The sequence below is a fragment of the Bufo gargarizans genome, chromosome 1 (assembly GCF_014858855.1).
Source record: "Bufo gargarizans isolate SCDJY-AF-19 chromosome 1, ASM1485885v1, whole genome shotgun sequence".
Lineage (NCBI taxonomy): Eukaryota > Metazoa > Chordata > Amphibia > Anura > Bufonidae > Bufo > Bufo gargarizans.
The window spans coordinates 379156762-379181276 of NC_058080.1; the positions used below are offsets into that span (position 1 = coordinate 379156762).

The 24515-nt window shown below is 46.1% G+C and overlaps 1 protein-coding gene across 9 annotated transcripts in view; it reads left to right on the plus strand.

Annotated features, from left to right (window-relative positions):
* The window catches only part of LOC122931150 (colorectal mutant cancer protein-like), a 166454-nt gene that overhangs the window by 124278 nt on the left and 17661 nt on the right, over positions 1-24515 (plus strand). For 7 of the 9 annotated variants that reach the window (XM_044285174.1, XM_044285138.1, XM_044285181.1 and 4 more), the window contains 2 exons: positions 6515-6682; positions 21329-21420. In XM_044285174.1, coding sequence (XP_044141109.1) covers positions 6515-6682; positions 21329-21420 — 260 coding nt within the window. Of the gene's footprint in view, positions 1-6514; positions 6683-21328; positions 21421-23885; positions 24134-24515 lie in introns of those variants that run through there. The other 2 variants (XR_006388219.1, XM_044285201.1) reach the window with 2 other exon arrangements.

Below are 24515 nucleotides of genomic sequence, written 5' to 3' on the forward strand. Positions count from 1 at the left end.
AAAATTCACCGTCTCTTTACTGGGATACAGCGAAGGCGGTGCTGAGAGGACGCATAATGGCTTACACATGGGGGTTGAAGAAAAAAGTAGCGTCGGCATTGCGGAATTATAGTGAGCTTCTACGATCGGCCTATACCGAGTATATGACTGCGCCAACTGAACGGTCTATACTAAAATGGAGGGAGGCCAGGGTATGTGGTATGAGAGAAAGGCGAAGATGGATATGTCAAATTCCACGGCCAATTTTTTTAGGGAAGGTAATAAGGCAGGTAGACTTTTGGCGTCGCTAGTAAAGAATTCTAAAAGTCAAAATCACATAGCGTCCATTGCTGATCCTCGGGGCGGGGTACAAACGAACCCTGAGAAAATAGTATCTATCTTGCGGGATTTTTATGCAAAGCTATATGAAGCTCGGACCCCATGTCCGAGTTTTTTCTGAAGTGCACCAATCTGCGGAAGTTTTAGGGGCTATAAAAAACTCGAAATTGCACAAAGCTCCGGGCCCGGATGGGTATTCAATAGAGTTTTATAAGTTGCTAGGTGGGGAGGTGGCAGAACCCCTCACGAAAGTCTTTAATGGTGTCCTCACGGGATCTCCCCTGTCACCTTCTGACAATGTAGCATATGTTAAATTAATTCCCAAACCTGGGAGGGACGCCATACTTCCTTCTTCGTACCGTCCCATCTCACTTATCAATGTTGATCTGAAATTGGCAGCTAAAATAATGTCGGATAGACTGTCACTGATGATGCCAGAACTGGTGTCCCCATCTCAGTCGGGTTTCATCAGGAACAGAGCTGCAGTTACCAACATACGCAAAGTCCTTACGGTACTAGATGCAGTGCGGTGGAAATCGGATAGAAATACTATACCCTCATTGGTGGCATTTGATGCAGAAAAGGCATTTGATAATATGAGATGGGACTGGTTGAATAGGGTGTTGTATAGGATGCAGATCCTTGGCCCCTTTAGAATTTTCATCTTAGCACTTTATTGTGACCCCAAGGCCAGAATCTCGATACCAGGATTCTTGTCAGCACCTTTCCAGCTGGCAAGGGGAACACGCCAGGGGTGCCCCTTATCGCCGCTATTATTTAATTTAGCTTTAGAGCCCTTGGTTAGGTTGCTAGAAGAAGGGGATATCTTCCAAGGTATTAAAGTTGGGAATCAGGAGGTGCGGACGTCGCTCTTTGCTGACGATCTGCTCATATTTTTGGCTGATCCGATGGCGGACTTAGAGAAGGTGCTGCAACTATTATCCTCATTTGGCCAGGCTTTAAGATAAACATAGATAAGTGTATGTTACTCACGTTGCGGACGCCTACGTCTAAACTTAAATTGCCGGAGTCCTGCAGTCAGATTGTAGTAGCTGAAACGTACATCAAATATTTAGGTATCAAAATAGGGAGAACCCCTGAATCTCTTTACACCCTGAACTATATCCCGTTGTTTAAGGCAATTAGAAATGACTTGGAGAGATGGAAAAATCTGCCGTTGTCTTTAACGGGTAGAGGTAACCTTATCAAGATGATTTGCTTCCCAAAGCTCTTGTACCCAATGCAAACATTGCCGCTGCTCTTGAAACACTCTGATGTCAAGGTATCCAGTCCGTGTTCTCGACATTTTTGTGGTCAGGGAAAAAACCCAGAGTGTCTTTGTCCAAGTTAATGCTACCCAGACACCAGGGAGGTCTGAATATCCCAAACATGAGGATTTATAATTTAGCTTGTCTATTTAGGCATTGTCTGGATTGGATACATAAAACACACTTTTGCTCAGACCCCATTTTGGAGCAACAACTGACTGCTGCATGGCCATTGGTGAATTTAATGCATACCATGAGGCAGACACTCCCACCCCACCTGAAACACTCGCTGATTTTAAGGGACACTATTGTTGCATGGAAAGAAGTGCGCAAGTTAGCCAAAAGACCCTTTCTGGCTTCCAGGAACATGGAACTTTGGAAGCATCCAGAATTCCCCCTAGGGGCTCAAAATAAGATGTTTGAGGCCTGGAGGGCCAGAGGAATTCACACATTTCTAGATATGCTCCATATCTCCGGAAAGAGATACCTGACATTTTCGGAACTATGCGAGAAGGTCGGCCTAGACAACTCCCAGTTTCTAGCTTACCAGCAAGTCATTTATTTTTGTAGACAGAGGCTGCTAGATGTCTCTAGCGAGTGCACAAACCAATCCCTGGCATTTTCACTGGGGCACAGGGAAACGAGGTACTCTATATCCCAAATATACCATGTCATGAGAGAGTCAGTTCATAAAAAAGTGGAGGCCGGACTCTTCAAGAAGTGGGGGAGGAAACTGCAGGTCTCATTGCCAGTAGAAGATGTTTTGATGGGGTGGGAGAGAATTTGTAAAGCAGTACCCTGCAAAAAATGAAGGGAGTCGCATTTTCGCCTCATACATTCGGCGATTTATGCATTCAATGTTTCAAGGCGAACACCTAGGATTGACTATTTTACGGCGTGTCTGAAGTGCGGGGCTGACCGAGCAGATTTATTACACTGTGTGTGGGATTGTAGTTCTGTTCAGACATTCTGGAGGGCAGTAGCTGCTTGGGTTAGGGACACTTGGGGAGAATCGCTGGTTCACAGCCCTACTACATTGCTTTTCCATATTTTTGATGATGCCTCCAAGCCTCGATTGATAATTGATGTGGCCCTATTGGTATCTCTCCGTGGCCTTCTAAATAACTGGTTGAAGCCCAATACCCCTCAAATTAGTGATTAGTTATTTCCCAGATGTCTAATTTTATGTACATAGACAAACTTGACACGGAACATCAGAAGGAGAAGAAGACTTAGGGCTGTTTCACACGAGCGGATACCGCGTGTGGCATCCGCTCCGTGAAAGAGTGCCAAAACCCGATGCAGACTGTAGAGGCACGGAGCATTAACATGACTGATAATGCTCCGTGCCTCTCTGTGATCTCTTTACTACGAAATCACAGTGACAACTTTATCTCACTGTGATTTTGTAGTAAAGAGATCACAGAGAGGTACGGAGCATTATCAGTCATGTTAATGCTCCGTGCCTCTACAGTCTGCAGCGGGTTTTGGCACTCTTTCACGGAGCGGATACCACGCACGACATCTGCTCGTGTGAAACACCCCTAAGGTTTTTTTCCGCAAATGGCAAACCTTTATTGAAAAGCATATCCCGCGGAGAGATATCAATGAGCTGATGGCATCCTTCAGATATGCGGAATGGTACTCGAAGGCGGTACTAACTGGGAGCATAACGAGTCTGAGTGTAGACAGCCGGGGGTTACAGGCAGGGTCATTGTCCATGTCAAACACACATGCTTGATGGTATGGTATGGGAGGGGGTAGTAGGAATAGACATCCTTGGGGGTGGGACGGGGGGGCTAGGGAGGGAGGGGGGAGTTTGTTCTTGCTCTCATTTTATGCACTGAAACGATCTTGTTATCTTGATGTACTCATACTACAAAAAAGAAAACATGTGATGTATCTTATGCTTACTTTTATGTGACATGCTGAGATAATGCCATGTAAGATGATACATTATGAATAAATATATGTTTCCAAAAAAAAAAAAAAAGCAGTCCAGCAAAATCTGCCTTCCAAAAACCGTATGGCATTCCTTTCCTTCTGCGCCCTGCCGTGTGCCCGTACAGCAGTTTACAACCACATATGAGGTGTTTCTGTACAGCACAGAATCAGGGCCATGAATATTGAGTTTTGTTTGGCTGTTAACCCTTGCTTTCTAACTGGAAAAAAAATATTTAAATGGAAAATCTGCCAAAAAAGTGACATTTTTTTAAATTATATCTCTATATTCCATTAATTCTTGTGGAACACCTAAAGGGTTAAAGACGTTTGTAAAATCAGTGTTGAATACCTTGAGGGGTGTAGTTTCTAGAATGGGGTCATTTTTGGGTGGTTTCTATTATGTAAGCCTCGCAAAGTGATTTCAGACCTAAACTGGTCCCTAAAAATTTGTTTTTGGAAAATTTCAGATAAAGATTTGCTTCTAAACTTCTAAGCCTTGTAACATCCCCAAAAAATAAAATATAATTACCAAAATGATCCAAACATGAAGTAGACATATGGGGAATGTAAAGTAATAACTATTTTTGGAGGTATTACTACTTGGAAATTTGCTATTTCTTTACAAATTTTTGGTAAATTTGGTATTTTTTATAAATAAAAATATTTTTTTTTTACTCCATTTTATGTCATGAAGTACAATATGTGATGAAAAACAATCTCAGAATGGCCTGGATAAGTCAAAGTGTTTTTTAAAGTTATCACCACTTAAAGTGACACTCGTCAGATTTGCAAAAAATAGCCCGGTCCTTAAGGTGAAATAAAGCTGTGTCCTAAAGGGGTTAATCATGCATCCTCCATAAAGGGTATTACAGAGCCCCTCTAAATCAGTGGGTTCTGAAAAACCTTTGATACCAACTTTTTGCAGGATAGTTGAGGGAGAGTTACCCTGGGTTCACACCTGAGCGTTTTACGCTGTAAAACGCTCAACAAGGAGAAACCAATTATTCCCTATGGGCATGGTTCTCACCTGGGCATTTTACAGCGCGTACAATCGCGCTGTAAAACGCCCGACGCCCCAAGAAGTACATGAGCTTCTTTGGGGTGTCTTGTCGCGCGTTCCCGAAAGTCTATGTCTTTGTCTTTCGGGAACATGCGACAATGGGTGTTCGCTTGTCTCTGTATGCGCGATTGCAAACGCCGGTACAATCGCGCATACAGGGCGCTCCATCGCGAACGCTCAGGTGTGAACCCAGGGTTAGGCAGGAATGGCCATTACATTACTGCTTTATTGATTTAAAATGTATTCTCTTTTTTTATTTGAGGCGTTGTATCCCCACCGAACTTCTTCCTTGGATGGATAACACTCAGGTTGCGACTTAGGGCTCTTTCACACCTGCGTTATTGTCTTCCGGCATAGAGTTCCGTCGTCGGGGCTCTATGCCGGAAGAATCCTGATCAGGATTATCCTAATGCATTCTGAATGGAGTGAAATCCGTTCAGGATGCATCAGGATGTCTTCAGTTCCGGAACGGAACGTTTTTGGGCCGGAGAAAATACCGCAGCATGCTGCGCTATTTGCTCCGGCCAAAAAAACTGAAGACTTGCCGCAAGGCCTGATCCGGAATGAATGCCCATTGAAAGGCATTGATCCGGATCCGGCCTTAAGCTAAACATCGTTTCGGCGCATTGCCGGATACGAAGTTTAGCTTTTTCTGACTGGTTACCATGGCTGCCGGGACGCTAAAGTCCTGGCAGCCATGGTAAAGTGTAGTGGGGAGCAGGGGAGCAGCATACTTACCATCCGTGCGGCTCCCGGGGCGCTCCAGAGTGACGTCAGGGCGCCCCAGGCGCATGGATGACGTGATCGCATGGCACGTCATCCATGCGCATGGGGCGCTCTGACGTCACTCTGGAGCGCCCCGGGAGCCTCACGGATGGTAAGTATGCCGCTCCCCTGCTCCCCGCTCCTACTGTGGCAACCAGAACTTTAATAGCGTCCTGGGTGCCATAGTAACACTGAAAGCATTTTGAAGACGGATCCGTCTTCAAATGCTTTCAGTACACTTGCGTTTTTCCGGATCCGGCGTGTAATTCCGGCAAGTGGAGTACACGCCGGATCCGGACAACGCAAGTGTGAAAGAGGCCTTAGGCTACTTTCACACTCGTGTTTGATGCGGAACAGTCATAGATCTGCACAAACGCATCCGTTCAGATAATACAAACGCATGCATCCGTTCGGAACGGATCCGTTTGTATTATCTTTAACATAGCCAAAACGGATCCGTCTTGAACACCATTTAAAGTCAACGGGGACGGATCCGTTTTCTATTGTGCCATATTGTGTCAGTGACACAGAATGTAAGTCAATGGGGACGGATCCGTTTGGCTCAGTTTCGGCAGACGGACACCAAAGAGCTGCAAGCAGCATTTTGGTGTCTGCCTCCAAAGCGGAATGGAGGCGGAACGGAGCCAAACTAAGCCAAAATGATGCATTCTGGGCAGATCCTTATCCATTCAGAATGCATTAAGGGCAAAACCAAAATGCCAGTGTGAAAGTAGCCTTAGTGCCCCCTAATATTTTTGTTGGACTTATATTCTCCATTCGGGCCACTATGAGTGACCTGGTTAGATTACCCTACATTAAGATGTGCTGGAGAGCAATGGGTGGCTCCCTGAGACATCTATATTAGAGCTTTTCTGAACATTTCTCAAATATATTCTGTAAATATATGTCTAAAAAGTACAAATTCATGTACTTCATTCATTTTTCAAGAACTGATTTAGTCAAGCTATTTCAATATGATTATGTCATCCACCATTCAAATTTAAAGCATAACTTTTTATGCTATTGACATATTCCTCTTTCACAAGTTGTATGACATAATTTTACAAGAGTGCTTTTTGTCAAGTCTGTTCAAAAAAGTCAATAAGAAGTTGCCTGGTTACTGCAGCTCTCCTCATTCACTTGTATTGGTGTATTTCAGAAGAAGCTGTCTGAACTGAAAGCCAGTCTGCAACTACTTCAGACAGAAAAACGTGCTTTGGAGTTACAATGGTTAACCCATGAAGAGCTTGAGAAAGCCCACATGCTTATCCGAGACTACCTGCAGATGGAACAAAATGAATGGACAAAGGAAGGATCTGGAAAACAGGTAATGCATGCCTCGCTTCTCTTTTTAATGGGGTTTCAAAATTTTTTATCAAAATTTGTATAGAATTTTATGGAATGAAAGTGTATTAGCCACTTGACAACCACCCATAGACTATAAACATCCTGAGGGTCGGGATGTATCTCAGAGATTGCAGCTGCACGGTAAGGCCTCTTGCACATGACCGTATGTATTTTGCGGTCCACAAAAAATACGGATGACGTCCGTGTGCATTCCGTATTTTGCGGACTATCCTTGTCCGTTATGCAGTCAATAATAGGACAAGTTCTATCTTTTAGCGGAACAGATATACGGAAATACGGAAACGAAATGCACATGGAGTACCTTCTGTATTTTTTTGCGGAACCACTGAAATGAATGGTTCTGCATACGGACCGCAAACGGAAACGGAAATAAAATACCTTCGTATGCAAGAGGCCTAACTGTGCAGCTGCTGAGCAAGGGGGCCAGCAGTCAGTGACCGTTCTTCTGTTTCCCTGCCTTCTAGATCACTATATACACAGGTCTGGCTCTATAAAAATATCACATGATCTTTCTCATCAGATGTAAAAAACAAATAAAAACAAAACTAGACAGCTATTTTTTAATCACCTCACCTCCCAAAAAACATAATATCATACAATCAAAAAATCTTATGTACCCCAAAATGATACCAATAAAAACGTCACCTGATCCTGCAAAAAAAAGAGCCCTCAATCAAGACCATAGCCAGAAAAATGTTAAATATGGCTTTATGAAAATGACAACACAACAACACAAAAACATGATTTTTTTTTTCCACAAATGCTCTTTTTGTGTAAAACTTAAAAAAAATACATATTTAGTATTGCTGCGTCTGTAGGGACTGGCTCTATAAAAATATCAAATGATCTATCCCATCAAGTGAACCCAGTAAAAAAATAAAATAAAATACACCAAATCAGCTTTTTTTTCTTTCAAAAGATAAGCCCCCAGACATCTACGTTGGCAGAAAAAGATTAATGTTATGGATGTTAATAATAGATTTTTAATAAAAAGGGATTTTATTACGTAAAAGTACTTTGTAGTAAAACATGAAAAAAATAAATAGATAAATTTGGTATCGTCATAATCGTATCAATCTGCAGAATAAAGTTATCATACTGTATATACCACATGGTCAACCACATAAAAAATAAAAATAAAAAACAGACAGAATTTTAATTTTTGCCTACCTCAACAAAAATTTGATAAAAAGCGACCAGAAAACCAAATGTACCCCTAAATGGTGCCAATAAAAACTACAGCTTGTCTTGCAAAAACTAAGCCCTCACACAACAAAGTCAGCTAAAAAAAATAATTGTTAGTGCCCTTTCACACAATCATGTCTAATGCGGGAATCACACTTCATGTGAGAGAGGGATTGTGCGTTCTAAACTTACAGGCACACACGGCATTATCATGATTGATAAAGCTGTGTGCCTCTGTCTGACCTTTCTGTAACAGAATAACACTGACATAAAGCTGTCAATATGATTACATTACAGAAAGGTCACGCAGAGGCACACAGCATTATCAATCATGATAATGCCATACACTTCTGTAAGTCCAGAACGCACGATCCCTGTCTCACACGGAATGTGATTCCCGCAAGGGACACACTCGTGTGAAAGAGCCCTTATGGCTTTTAAAAACCATTTCAGCAAATCACATGTTAGAAATGCCACTCCTTCTCTTCTGAGCCCTGGTGTATCAAACAGCAGTTTACGGCCATAAATGGGATGTTACTGTATTCAGGAGAAATGGGTAGCAAATTGTGGGGTGATAGTCTCTTGTTATCCCTTGTGAAAAAGAAAGTTTAGGCCTAAAGCACCATTTTTTGGTGAAAAAATAAATTTAATTTTTCATTTTCACAGCCTATATATTCTATAAAATGCCTGTGCTCACTACACCCCTTAAAAATTCCTTGGGTGGTGTAGTTTCCAAAATGTGGTAACATTTTGGGGGTTTCCACTGTGAGGGTACCTCAGGGTCTCTTCAAATGCAACATGGTGCCCAAAAACCTTCCAGCAAAAATCTGCCCTCCAAAAACAATATGGCGCTTATTGCCTTCTGAGCGCTGCCGTGTGCACATACATTTATGACCATATGTGGGATATTTATGTAAACTACAGAATCAGGGCAATAAGTATTGAGGTTTGTTTTGTTGTAAACCCTCGATGTGTTACAGGAAAAATAGATTAAAATTGAAAATCTGCAAAAAAAAGTGACATTTTGAAATGTAACCTCCATTTTGCTTTAATTCCCGTGAAACACCTTAAGGGCTCATGCACACGAACGTATTTTCTTTCCGTGTCCGTTCCGTTTTTTTTGTGGACCTTATGCGGAATCATTCATTACAATGAGTCCGCAAAAAAGTAACGGAAGTTACTCAGTGTGAACTTCTCCTAATATTGTCCGCATTACAGACAAGGATAGGACTGTTCTATTAGGGGCCAGGTGTTCCTTTCTGCAAAATTCATCTGTACTTTTTGCGGATCAGTTTTTTTGCGGACCACAATATACATACGGTCGTGTGAATCCTAAGGGTTAACAACATGTCTAAAATCAGAATAGTTTGAGGGTTGTAGTTCCTAAGCTGGGGTCATTTTTGGGTGATTTCTATTATGTTAGTTTCTCAAGTGACTTCAGAACCCAAAAAATTGATTTGGGAAATTTTCCAGAAAATTTCAGAAATTGCTTCTAAAATTCTAAAACTTCTAACGTCCTAAAAAAATAAAATAACGTTACCAAAATGATGCTAACATAAAGTATGGTGATATGGTTAATAATGAGTATTTTATGAGGTATCACTATCTGTCTTAGGCCCCCTGCACACGAACGTGTGTGATCCGTGGCCGTATTGCGGCCCGCAATACACGGCTACAGTTCCGTGTGCATTCCGCATCACGGATGCAGACCTATTCACTTCAATTGGTCTGCAAATCCGGAATTGCGGAACAACCCCATGAGTGCTTCCGTGGGGTTGCGTCCCGTACTTCCGTTCCACAAAAAGAAAGAACATGTCCTATCTTTTTGCTGAACGGATGAATCGCGGACCCATTAAAGTGAATGGGTCCGCGATCCGATCTGGCTGACCTACGGCTGGCGATCGTGCATTGCGGGCCGCAGCACGGGCACGAGTCACCCACTGTTCGTGTGCAGGGGGCCTTAGGCTACATTCGGCAGCGCACGCCGAGAGTACCTTATTTTTCACTTTATAAGATGCACTCCCCCCCCCCCCAAAAGTAGGGGGAAAATGTCTGCACGTCTCATAAAACGAATACTAGTGAGCTCTTCCATTATGAAAGCGCTCACTATTATGTATTAGGAGCGGGGAGCGAAGCACCACAAGCGCAGGTAATACTTACCCTGCCTGGTCTGCGCCGCGGCTCCTCTTCTGCTGTTGCGCTCCCATATTCCCGGACTGTGTGTGCACTGTCCTAACTCCGTACAGTGGTCATGTGACAGTGCAGCGCAGGCCGGGAAGATGGAAACTCGACAGCTGAAGAGGAGCCGCGGCGCAAGACAGGTAAGATGATTTTTTATTTTAGTCTGATGAGGGTACTGATGGGCTGATCTGATGTCTGGGGGTACTGATGGGCTGATCTGAGGTCTGGGGGTACTGATGGGCTGATCTGAGGTCTGGGGGTACTGATGGGCTGATCTGAGGTCTGGGGGTACTGATGGGCTAATCTGAGGTCTGGGGGTACTGATGGGCTAATCTGAGGTCTGGGGGTACTGATGGGCTAATGTGGGGTCTGATGGGCTAATGGGCTACTCTGAGGCCTGATGGGGGTCTGATAGACTAATATGAGGTCTTATAGGGATCTGATGGGCTAATCTGAGGTCTGATAAGGCTCTGAGTGGGCTAATAAGAGGTCTGATGGGGGTCTGAGTAGGCTAATATGAGGGCTAATAATGAAAGAATATATATCTTATTTTCCTACTTTAAAATCTGAGGTGCATCTTATCATCAGGTGCGTCTTCTAAAGGGAAAAATACGGTATTTTTAGTCCGGCTGCCTGTCGGCGTGCGCTGCTGTGCTGCCGCTGGAACTCCGCCCCGCCCCCATTATAGTCAATGGGGGCGGAGCTGCACTCCGGGGGCACACGTGAACTAGCGGCAGGACGGATCCGACAGGCTGTTCATCCGCCAGAACAGCCTGCCGGAGTCCCCTGCCGCTAGTGTGAAAGTACCTTAAAACGTACAAAGAAGTGCAACATATTCCATGAATGTATTTTACAAACTGTAAAATGAAAATCTCCAATGGAAGTAAAGAGGTACACATTACTAATAGGTCATCAGTATATAAGTCAAGGAAACTGCAGAGTGTGATTTAGGGTACTTTCACACTTGCGTTTTTCTTTTCCGGTATAGAGTTCCGTCCTAGGGGCTCTATACCGGAAAAGAACTGATGAGGCATATCCCCGTGCATTCTGAATGGAGAGTAATCCGTTCAGGAGGCATCAGGATGTCTTCAGTTCAGTCATTTTGACTGATCAGGCAAAAGATTAAACCGCAGCATGCTACAGTTTTATCTCCGGCCACAAAAACTGAAGACTTGCCTGAATGCCGGATTCAGAATTTTTTCCATAGGAATGTATTAGTGGCGATCTGGCATTCAAAATACTGGAATGCCGGATCCGATGCACAGACTGAAAAAAAGGTGAAAAAAATAAATGCCGGATCCGTTTTCCCGGATGACACCGGAAAAACGGATCCGGCATTTCAATGCATTTTTCTTACTGATCAGGTATTTTTCAGACTGATCGGGATACTGATCAGTCTTAAAAATGCCATCAATTGGAATACCGTATATATTTGAGTATAAGACGAGTTTTTTGGCACATATTTTTGTGCTCAAAAAGCCCCCTCGTCTTATACTAGAGTCTCGATTTGGCCGACCCGAAAATGCCACGGCAGCGAGCGGCCCGGCCGGCGCGTGACTGGCGTCACTTAGTAACGCTCCTGCTTCCTGAAGTGGGAGGAGTGTTACTAAGTGATGTCAGTCACGCGCCGGCCAGCCAGCTCCCGCTCGCTGTAGTGCATTCATCGTAACAGTGAGTACAGAGGACGGACCTGTTATCAATAGGAGAGAGATTGTTTCACACAGGAGACAGGAGTAACATACTTTACACGCAAAGGCAGTTATGTGCGCGGTTTAGGACACGAGGGGACACATAGGGCCATGAGGGGGACCAGCATAAGATGCTATATGTCTTATGCTGCCCCCCCCATGGCCCTATGTGTCATAGCACATATCCCCTATAACAGCGTCCTCCACAGATCCACCCCATAACAGTGCCATCCACAGGTCCCCATAAGTGTCCTCCACAGATCCCCCATAAAACTGTCCTCCACAGATCCCCCACATAACAGCGTCCTCCACAGATCCCCCACATATGCTGCATTTCACCCTAGTCTTACCCTAGGTAAAATTAGGGGCATCGGCTTATATTCGGGTCGGCTTATACTCGAGTATATACGGTACGTTTTGCCAGATCAGACAGTTCTAGCGACAGAACTGATGCCGGATCACTGCTTGGCACCCGGGGCGGGTCATTTCTCTGGCTAGCACCCCCCCCCCCGCTAATAATTGACCACATACCTCTTACATCCAGGGACATCTCCTGTCATGTAGACCTTCTCTTTCCTCTTCTCCTCTGTTAGACCGCCATGACAAATTCTATAAGCCGCATCTCGTCTGTGCAGAGTTTGTAACACAGACACGTTAGATTTCTAAATTTTTCCAATTTACCTGTGCCCGTTGTGCTCCCCAATGCACCAGGTACTATACTGCTGATAAAATAGTGACCCTAATAGACATAATTGGAGTCCTTTATCAAACTGGTGTAAAGTAGAACTGGATTTCCAAAAGAGCTGTCAAAAATGAAAGGTGGAATCTGATTGGCTGCTATGGGCAACTAAGCCAGTTCTACTTTACACCAGTTTGATAAATGACCCCAAATGTTCCTATAGTGTCTACAGCAGCTATAATGTCCCCTAGAGTGCCCCAGTAATAATAATAACATCCTATATTGTGCTCCAGGTAATAATCCCTCTATAGTGTCCCCAGAAATAATAGACTGGCCTCTACAGTGCCTCTCCAATAGAAAGGCCCCCATGCTGCCCCCCCACACAGGAATGTCCCCCACACTGCCCCCATACAGTAGTGTCCCCCACACAGTAATTTCCCCCACGCTGCCCCCCACACAGTAGTGTCCCCCATGCTGCCCCCACACAGTAATTTCCCCTACACTGCCCCCCACACAATAGTCCCCCCACACAGTAGTGTCCCCCATGCTGCCCCCCACACAGTAGTGTCCCCCACGCTGCCCCCCACACAGTAGTGTCCCCCACGCTGCCCCCCACACAGTAGTGTCCCCCACGCTGCCCCGCACACAGTAGTGTCCCCCACGCTGCCCCCCACACAGTAGTGTCCCCCACGCTGCCCCCACACAGTAGTGTCCCTCACACTGCCCCATACAGTAGTATCCCCCACACAGTAGTGTCCCCCACATTGCCATCCCTCCCATAATAAATTGCCCCCCCCACTGTGCCACAGAGTATCCCACCATATTCCCCCCACGTCCTCCTGTGTGCACCCCCATCATGTCCCCCAAAGTTTCCACATTATAAAATAAAAGTTTGCCCCCACACGTCCTCTGTCCACCCTGGCCCCCTCATGTACCCCAAAGTTGCCACATCATAATATAAAATAAAGGTTTGCCCCACACGTCCTCTGTGCACCCGGCCCCCTCATGTCCCCCAAAGTTAGCAAAAGAAAAAAAAAGAAAAAAGAAAGAAGGAAACTGGGAACCCTAAAGATAAATACTTACCTGCGCTTGCTTGCAGAGTCCCGGCACTGTTCTGCTGAGTCCCGACACAGGTGCGGCCTGAAGCCTATGGCGGTGATCGGCGGCGGGGCAGGGAACTATGCGCTCCGCTCCCTGCCCCGCCGCAGTATATGTGGGACTGAGTCACGGGTGTCAGCGCTTCAGCAATGAGCGCTTCCATCTGTATTAATGGAAGCGCCCATTGCTTCTGGGCCTGCTGGCACACCTGTCACAGCCGGCACCGGGGGCGCACCGCCCCCCGCCCCCCCCCTGGGCACGCCACTGACCACTGCAAGTCTGCCGCAAGTGTGAAAGTAGCCTTATATATGTTTTTAAGTACCAGAATATGATCTCTTGATCCAGGTATCCTAATAATTGACAAATTGTTGGTAGAAGTGATGTTGAATAGCAAACATCCTTTCATATAGACAGGTAGTATTTCATTGCTAAATTAAAGGGGTTGTGTCACTTCAGCAAATGGATTTATCATGTAGAAAGTTCATACAAGCCACTTACTAATGTATTGTTATTATCCATATTGCCTCCTTTGCTGGATTCATTTTTCCATTGCGTGATACACTTCTCATTTCAATGGTTACCACCACCCTGCAATCCATCACCGGTGGCCGTGCTTGCACACTACAGGAAAAAGCTCCAACCTCTCTGGTGGCCTGGACCGTGGGAGCTCACATAGGCTAGTGCTTTTTCCTATAGTGAACAAGCACAACCACCACTGGTGGATTGCAGGGTGGTCATAACTAGTAATAAGCGCGAATATTCGTATTACAGATTTTTATCGCAAATATTTAGAATATAGTGCTATATATTCGTAATGACGAATATTCTTAGTTTTTTTTGTTTTGTTTTTAACAGTACACATCAGGTGATCATACCTCCCTTCTTCTAGCTTGTGGGCCAATGAGAAGGCTTTGTCACAGCTTTTTTTTTATAGTTTATTGCAGTTTTGAAAGAGACAGCAGTGTCATTGCTGTGCTCTGTGCTTTGTGTTATTACATTAGACAGTTAACTTATATATATAATTCAGATGTCACAAGTTGCAACTATAGCGAAAAAATATGCGCATCATTAATTGACGAAAATTCGCAAGTGCAAATATATTGGAGCACTCTATCTGCATATAAAGCTATTCTAATGTTCTGCAGTGGCAACCATTTTCTCCAGTCTCAGGAAGCTTATACCAGCTTGAAAAAAGTAGCATAAGTGACCCACGCCAGTATTTCACGCGCATTCCTGAATAGTACATTGCCGATTTTCGCAATCAAGAATATAATCTTGAATTCTCGAATTCGCGAATATATGATGAATATTATACAAAATATTTGCGAAATATCTCAAATTTGAATATTGCCCCTGCCGTTTATCACTAGTCATAACCATGGAAACGAGCAGTGTATAATGGGATGGAAAAATGAATATAGCCAGCAAAGGAGCAATATGGACAATCACAACACATTAGTAAGTGTCTTGTATTAACTTTCGCTACATGATAAATGCTATTTGCTGAAGTGACACAACCCTTTTAATCTCTTGAATGTGGGGGCATCAGTAAGTGAATGATTATTTTTATTGTAATTGGAGGTGGAGGGAGGTTGTCCATTCCAATGAAAAGCAATGCCAGATGAATTTTAGTTTGTTAAAGAAAATTGGAAATAATTTAATGAGTTATGTACTAGAGAGGTTTTTTTTTTATTTTAGTCCCAAATTACAGTATATAATAAAGTGATCTGGTGTTTCCACAATTCTTCCAGCAGGTTTGTAGACTGTCATAGTCTTACCTCCTTGCTGTTCCCTTCGTTTGACATGTGCTGGCGGCCATCTTGGTTTCTGGGTTTTCTTGTAGCCTCCCACCCTGCGGCTCCTCCTTCCCACTGGGAGGAGCTGGATGCCTAGCTCATATATATAGGAGGTCTGTGGCTTCAGTTCCTTGCTTGGTCCTCCTGTGTTCACATGCTTCCAAGACTGCTGCTGCTTCTGGTTCCTGATCCTGGCCTCGTCTGACTACCCCGTTGGTTCCTGATTCCGGCTTCGTCTGACTACCCCGTTGGTTCCTGATTCCGGCTTCGTCTGACTACCCCGTTGGTTCCTGTTCCTGGCTTCGTCTGACTACCCTTCTGGTTCCTGACCTCTGTCTCCGCAAGACCCTGCTTCGGTTTAGCCATCCGTTCGGACTTTGCTTACGGCTTGCTCTTCAATAAAACCTTCTTATTTTCCACTTATCTCTTGTTGTACGTCTGGTTCATGGTTCCATGACATTAGGACCAAGCCATGAATTCTGACGGTACAGGGCCACCCTCGCTACCTACGCTGGTTGCCAGACTTGATCAGCAGGATCACCTGTTGGGTCGGTTCGCTGTGGCGTTGCAAACCCTGCTTGAACGCACGGCTCATTTAGCTTCCGTTGCCGATGGGTCGGTTGTCGCTCCTGGGCCCGCTCCTACTGCCGCTCCGGTTGTTGCGCCAGAGTCTACCCTGACACCTGTTGCTGCGCCTGTGGTGTTTCAGGGTATGACCGGTTCTGCCCCCCTTCCACAGCGCTTTGGGGGAGAGCCAACTCAGTGCCGAGGTTTCCTTAACCAGGTGGGCATTTACTTCGAGTTGCTGCCACATGCCTTTCCTACTGAGAGATCAAGGGTGGGCTTCTTGATCTCGCTGCTCTCGGACAAGGCCTTGGCCTGGGCCAGCCCTTTATGGGAGAACAACAATCCGGTGGTTGCCGAGTTTTCCGGTTTTGTTGCTTCTCTTCGGAAGGTATTCGATGTGCCGGCTCGTGCTGCCTCTGCTGCGAAGCTCCTTATGTCCATCAGACAGGGTTCACGATCCGTAGCTGAATACGCCATTGAGTTTCGTACCCTGGCAGCAGAGGTGGGCTGGAATAATGAGGCTCTGGTCGCTGCTTTCTCTCATGGTCTCTCGGATGCCTTGAAGGATGAGGTTGCAGCTAAGGACCTACCAGTGGAGCTCGAGTCTCTTATTTCTTTCCTGATTTTGATTGACACCAGACTCAGGGAGAGACCTTCCTTTAAGGAGAGCCTGCGGAGGTCTCCTAACAGATTGGCGCCTACGTTTGCTGTCCCACCCGTGCCTCCCTCTCCTCCCACGCCTCCTGGGGATGACTTGTCTGGGGGTGAACCCATGCAGCGGGGGTTTGCTCGCCTGTCTGAGGGGGAGAGGGTACTCCGGAGACGCGAGGGCCGATGCATGTACTGTGGTCTCGGTGGGCATTTTCGGTTGGCATGTCCGAACCGTCCGGGAGAACGCTCGCACCTGAGGTCCTGTCGGGGGCAGATCTTGGGTGGAGTCTCCTCGTCCCCGGTTTCCCGTGTTGACAAACCACTGATCACGGTTGTCCTCTCCTGGGTCGGGGGCTCGGTGACGACCCAGGCGTTGGTGGACTCTGGTGCTGGTGGTTTGTTCATTGATAGAGTGTTCGTTGCCGCCAATTCCATTCCTCTGCAGCCTCGAGGTTCCCCACTGGCTCTTGAGGCGATAGACGGCAGACCCCTTCTGCCGCCACACGTGACTCATGAGACCCTTCCAGTGGGGATAGCCATTGGTGCCGTTCACAGAGAGTCGGTCTGTCTCCAGGTTATTTCGTCTCCACACTACTCGGTGGTCTTGGGGTACCCCTGGCTCCAGAAGCATAATCCGACTTTCGATTGGAGATCGGTCGAGATCCTCTCGTGGTCACCGCAGTGTGGGGCTAGTTGCATCCATGGGCCTGTCAAGTTGCTGTGTACTTCCTCGGACTCTCTGTTGCCTCCTGAATACGAAGAGTACCGGGATGTATTCGATAAGGTGCGCGCGGTTGCCCTACCTCCGCACCGCCCATACGATTGTGCCATAGAGTTACAATCCGGTGCCGTTCCTCCTCGTGGCAAAGTCTATCCACTGTCGGTAGCGGAGAATGAGGCCATGGAGGAGTACGTGAGGGAGGCGCTTTCACGCGGACACATTCGCAAATCCTCGTCCCCGGCAGGGGCTGGATTTTTCTTTGTGAAAAAGAAGGGCGGCGAGTTGAGGCCTTGCATCGATTACAGGGGTCTCAATCGCATCACGATCAAGAACGCTTACCCGATACCCTTGATTTCCGAGCTGTTCGATCGCCTCAAAGGGGCCACGGTCTTTACCAAACTCGACCTGAGGGCGGCATATAACCTGGTAAGGATCAAGGCGGGCGATGAGTGGAAGACCGCGTTTAACACCAGGACCGGTCATTATGAATCCTTGGTTATGCCCTTTGGGTTGTGCAATGCGCCCGCAGTCTTCCAGGAATTCATCAACGATGTTTTCCGTGACCTGTTGCAGCAGTGTGTGGTGGTCTATTTGGATGACATCTTGGTATATTCTGCATCCATGGAGGCCCACATTCTGGATGTCAGACGAGTGTTGCAACGCTTACGAGAGAACAAGCTGTTCGGTAAGCTTGAGAAATGCGAATTTCACCGATCCCAGGTAACCTTCTTAGGTTACATCATTTCCGCTGAGGGGTTCTCCATGGATCCTGAGAAGGTTTCGGCTGTCTTACAGTGGCCCCAGCCCAGTGGGCTTCGTGCCCTGCAGCGCTTTTTGGGCTTCGCCAATTATTATCGGAAGTTCATCAGGGACTTTTCCATGCTAGCCAAGCCTCTCACGGATCTGACCAGGAAGGGCAGTAATCCTCAGGTCTGGCCGCTCGAGGCCATCCGAGCTTTTGAGGCTCTAAAGTCCGCCTTTGTGTCGGCTCCGATTCTGTCGCATCCCAACCCTGGGTTGCCTTTTGTCCTCGAGGTGGACGCGTCTGAGACGGGAGTAGGCGCCCTCCTGTCTCAGCGTAGAACACCAGAGGGTCCTCTGCTTCCTTGTGGGTTTTACTCCCGGAAACTGTCTTCCGCGGAGTGCAACTATCAGATTGGTGACAGGGAGTTATTGGCCATCGTGCAGGCCCTTAAAGAATGGAGGCACTTGCTCGAGGGCTCGGTGGTTCCGGTTCTCATCCTGACGGACCACAAGAATCTGACCTACCTCTCTGAGGCCAAGAGATTGACACCACGTCAGGCCAGATGGGCTCTGTTCTTGTCACGTTTTAATTACGTGGTCTCCTACCTACCCGGCTCCAAGAACATCAGAGCGGATGCCTTATCACGGCAGTACTCCGAGCTGTCCGGGGAGGAGTCGATTCCGACTACGGTCATACCCCCGAATCAGATCCTGGCCGCTATTCGCACCAGCCTGACTTCTCCTCTGGGTGAGCAGATTTTGGCGGCTCAATCTGGTGCTCCCTCTGGGAGACCCAACGGCAGATGTTTTGTGCCTGAGGAGTTGCGCACTCGGTTGTTGCGAACCTACCATAACTCCAAGGCCGCGGGGCACCCTGGAAAGAATCAGCTGTCCTGGGCGGTTTCACGTCTGTTCTGGTGGCCTTCTCTACGTTCCGACATCGCCGCATATGTAGCGGCATGCTCCGTTTGTGCCCAGAGTAAGTCCCCTCGGCACCTTCCGTTGGGCCTTTTGCAACCCATAGCCACCGGGGAGCGTCCATGGTCACACCTGGGGATGGATTTCATTGTGGACCTCCCTGCATCCCGAGGCCATACGGTCATTCTCATGATTGTGGATCGGTTTTCCAAAATGTGCCACTGTGTTCCTCTCAAGAAGTTACCCTCTGCACAAGAGTTGGCCTCGATTTTTGCCAGGGAGGTCTTCCGGTTGCACGGTTTGCCCAAGGAGATTGTGTCGGATCGGGGGAGTCAGTTTGTGTCCAGGTTCTGGCGCGCCTTTTGCTCCCAGTTGGGGATTCATCTCTCTTTCTCCTCGGCCTACCACCCTCAGTCCAATGGGGCCGCAGAACGATCCAATCAGGCCTTGGAGCAATTCCTTCGTTGCTATGTCTCCGATCACCAAGACAATTGGGTTGACCTCCTGCCTTGGGCTGAGTTTGCCAGGAACACGGCGGTGAACTCTTCCTCTGGGACGTCTCCCTTCATGGCCAATTATGGGTTCCAACCTGCCGTGTTACCGGAGGTATTCTCTCCCCAGGATATTCCGGCTGTGGAGGATCACCTTTCCGTCCTACGTGCTTCTTGGGTACAGATCCAGAGGTCCCTTGAGGTCTCTGCGCAGCGCCAGAAACTCCAGGCTGATCGCAGACGAGCGCCCGCTCCTTCCTACCAGGTCGGAGACCGCGTATGGTTGTCCACCCGCAACCTCAACCTTCGAGTGCCCACTCCCAAGCTGGCGCCTCGCTTTGTTGGTCCCTTCCGAGTGCTTCGCAGGGTAAACCCGGTAGCCTATGCCCTTGCGCTTCCTCCTGGCATGCGGATCTCCAACGTGTTTCATGTCTCCCTGTTGAAGCCACTGGTGTGTAATCGTTTCACTTCCTCGATTCCTCGGCCTCGTCCGGTCCAAGTGGGCAATCGTGAGGAGTATGAGGTGAGCAATATCCTGGACTCACGCCTGGTCCGCGGCCGGGTGCAGTTTTTGGTCCATTGGCGTGGTTATGGTCCAGAGGAGCGTTCCTGGGTTCCCTCCGCAGATGTCCATGCTCCTGTCTTGCTCCGAGCCTTCCACGCACGCTTCCCTCAGAAACCGTTCCTTACTCCGCGGAGGAGGGGCCCTTGAGGGGGAGGTACTGTCATGGTCTTACCTCCTTGCTGTTCCCTTCGTTTGACATGTGCTGGCGGCCATCTTGGTTTCTGGGTTTTCTTGTAGCCTCCCACCCTGCGGCTCCTCCTTCCCACTGGGAGGAGCTGGATGCCTAGCTCATATATATAGGAGGTCTGTGGCTTCAGTTCCTTGCTTGGTCCTCCTGTGTTCACATGCTTCCAAGACTGCTGCTGCTTCTGGTTCCTGATCCTGGCCTCGTCTGACTACCCCGTTGGTTCCTGATTCCGGCTTCGTCTGACTACCCCGTTGGTTCCTGATTCCGGCTTCGTCTGACTACCCCGTTGGTTCCTGTTCCTGGCTTCGTCTGACTACCCTTCTGGTTCCTGACCTCTGTCTCCGCAAGACCCTGCTTCGGTTTAGCCATCCGTTCGGACTTTGCTACGGCTTGCTCTTCAATAAAACCTTCTTATTTTCCACTTATCTCTTGTTGTACGTCTGGTTCATGGTTCCATGACATAGACATGTTGGATAGATCTTATAGAGTCTGGCTGGAGTGTAGTACTGCATCAGAGACATTGTGAAGGTAGCTTCTTGGCATGTTATGCATCTGAATGCCTTGTATATACTGTGGTTTTAAAAGCGGATTGCCATTCCTCCATAGTGAAGGTAATATTTAGGTCTTCCTCCCATTTTTGTGTGTATAGATTTCTGGATATTTTCCGTATAATAGTTGCAATATATTAAGCAAATTAGTTGAAGTCCTGACACTGGGAACATCACAACTTTCATAAATTATGAGGCTCTGATCCCTGTTTGTACACAGTGGTTTTCATAGATGCAAAGCCATCTCCATAGTGAAAACTTAGTATTCGCATCAGTGTTGAAATCAATGAAGCCCTCAGCATTGGGCTCTTTAGCAATTTGACTTGCGAAATGTCTAACTAATATTAATATTAAAATATCCTATGTGTCAAAATTTGGAGAACTCCATGTTAAAATGGGTTCCTCACCACTGCAGAGAGAAAAACATATCCAGTTGTTTGTAAACATATTTTTCCATTTATTACAACATAGTTTTTGCTGTAACCAATACCAGGCTCTATTGTAATATGTATAATTAGGGTAAAATCAGAAATTTTTCCAACCAGTATTTAAAAACATATTAATATATATTTTTATCTCCACAAAGAAATTCCCAGGTGAAGATAAAGAGTGTGCTGGCCAAAGTCAGAAATCGACTTCATCACCTACCATGCCAAGACTGCTAGATTCCTTGAAAATGTATGTATGCTACATTCCTTTCTATAGTTTAGGGGTTGTCCAAGTAGAACAAAATTGATAAAGGCAGGGAAGATATTAAGATACACTATTCTGAACCCTCTTCACTAAAGTGCCACTGATATGATCCTCCATACCAGGGCAGCCTTGACATCATGCACATGACCACTACAGTCAGTCAGTGGTATATGGCAAGGGTTTTACAATTAATCTTTCAGGCATATTTTAAACATCTTTATAACAAGGATGTTTTGATATAATTTGTTCCTGAAAAGGTTTCACTAATTTGGAATGCTCTTCTTGCTTTACTCCTGGGGAGCCTGATAAATAACCACCCTTCTGTACTGATCTATAATGACAGAGTTCAGTTCAGAATATGAAATGCTAAATATTACGTGGACATTGTGACTTTTCTTATATTGGGCAGCCTGTAAAGAGGGAAAAGAGGGGGATCTATTGACTAATGCAATATAAATATACTTTCAAGGCCTTTTGGCAATGGTATTCAAGGTAATGGAGGTTTAAGATAGCAGGATGTTAAGAGAAGGGAATAGAACCATCTCAGTCTGGGATTTCTCTGAGGCTTGAGTCTGAATAATTGTATTTTTATAAAATTTCTGATAAAAAAAAACACATTTTTCCGCTTTGATTCATGTGTGGAAAAACCACAGCATAGTACAGTAACAGCAATGTTTATGAGATTAAACAAATTTAAAAATCTGCAGCATGTCAATTATGTTTGCAGTTTTAGCTGCGGATTTCACCCTTTTCTAATGAAGGGTGAGATCTGCGGCAAAACCGCATCTAATCCACACCAAAAAACATTAGAAATTGTGGTTTGGGTGCAGAAATTCACACAGAAATGCATGCATATCTTCTGCATGTTGACCTGCATCCATGTGCAGGTACCCTAAGGCTGGGTTCAGACCTGAGCGTTTTACAGCGCGTTCCTGATGCCACTGAGGAAGGGGAGAGCTATCCCCGAAATGCGTCTGGCAAAAGGTACACCCCGGAAAGACTTGAACCCCGAACGGACAGTGCACTGTTAAATCCAAAGGACATCGAGGATTCAAATAAGATGCTCTATATCAGTGGTGGCAAACCTATGGCACGGGTGCCAGAGGCGGCACTCAGAGCCCTCTCTGTGGGCACTCGCACTCTGGAAAACGTCTATGGTGCACCAATATGCCTTAGACTTTTCCTGCCATTCATCAGCGCAGGGCGCACTATGAACAGCACAGGCAGCACATTGAGGGTAGATAGGATATTATAGCTAAATGATAAATTACATTGAAGATATACTATATTGGTAGTCATTGCCATTGCAGTCTTGGCACTTTGCGATAAATAAGTGGGTGGTAGGGTTGCAGTTTGGGCACTCGGTCTCTAAAAGGTTTGCCATCACTGCTCTATATTAACCTGCCTCTAATCAGCTGAAAGTCATCATTGGGGATATACCCCATGCAAAATACAAAGCATTAAGACGCCGACACAGTAAAGACCGGGACGCCGGCCTAAAGTCACTCCGTGGGGCTCCGCATGTTTGAGTGTGCCAATCCTATATCGACAGTTATACAATTTGAAGGGTGAATTCATCAGATTGTGCACCTCTTATGGTTGTGGGGCCAGTGAGCTTTTTCCAAGATATCTAACAAGTAGAGAGAGCTCTGAGTTGTATAGGAGACTCCTGCCCTGAACTAGAGCAGCATTTTCTGCTATAATCCAGCATGTTGTTCATCCACTGAATTGGTGAAGAACATCAGAATAGCAATCTCTTGGTTGATATGGGTTGTCCTTGTCGAACACACTTTTCAGAACCCAGGCATTGTACTGAGGATGAGTGAGTACTGACAGTCTCCCAGATGCAGCTCTTTTTATAGTTTTTATATCTTTTAGACTGGTGTCCAACATAGCTTTGAATTGTGGTCCGATAAACACTTGTAGAATGAGAGACAGATCCCAAGGAAAAATGGGTTTATGCAAGACCGGCTTTAGATTTAGATTAGATTAGACTTTAGATTACTAAGGGAAGATTGGGGAATTTTGCCTTAAGCTGTGCATTAAGAGCTGTGAAGTGGACCTTCAAAGTATTATACTTAAGACTTCTGTCAAAGCCTTCCTGCAAAAATTGGAGCAGCACAGAAGTTAAAGCATCTGTGGATGCTTCTTTAGTGGAACACCAGTCTTGGTGAAATCCACCATTTACAAGACATTCGATTGAAGATAAGGGGGTTCAGGCTCCAGTTTCCTGGATCGAGAAAATTGCAGCTGACTTAATCCATAGTTGTATTGATAGAACCTTATATATGGACAGCTGAGGTGCTTAGGAGATTGGATATGGCCCGATACATTATACTCCTGTACACTCTGGATAGAAGAGAACTCCCAGGACCCCATTTGTTGTTTATGTAATAAACTGATGCCAGATTTGCCTGCATTTGAACAAAGTCATTCCATTTGGCTCTCAGTTTCTTCAGATTGGAGGATGGAAACTTGTCTTGGGGAAGCCAGACCTGCTGAACCCAAAGGCTCTCTACATGCGCACTGCAACCCAAGGAGGAGGCATCTTTGGTGAGGAATATCTGTTTGTGGTGAGTTTGTAGTGAAAACACAGTATCCCCTTGTGGACTATCTGGATGGATTCACAATCCCAGGTCCTTCCTGTTGTTAGCAATCAAAGACATTGGAGAGTCCAGTGATGTCCTTTTTTTGTCCTATGAGACAAGGATGTTGGCTTGTAGGAAATTAATGTGAGCCTTAGCCCAAGGTACTGCATCTATTGCGGAAGTTAAAAGGCCCAACACCTTCATGGCTGTATGGACAGTGGCTCTGGGGACTTAAATCATATAATTCACCTCTTCAAAGATCTTTCTCCTCCTGTCTAGTGACCGTTTTATAGACATGTGATGAGAAAATAGCCCAGGAATTTTATTTCCTGGACTGAATGAAGAAAGGATTTCTGCAGGTTGAACAGGAACTAATGTTTTTCAGGGAATCAAAGGTCACTTGTAGATGTTGCAGCAGTTCTTGTCTAGAAAGTGAAATGATCAGCCAGTCGTCTATGTACAGAACTATAGAAACTTTTTTAAATAGAGACA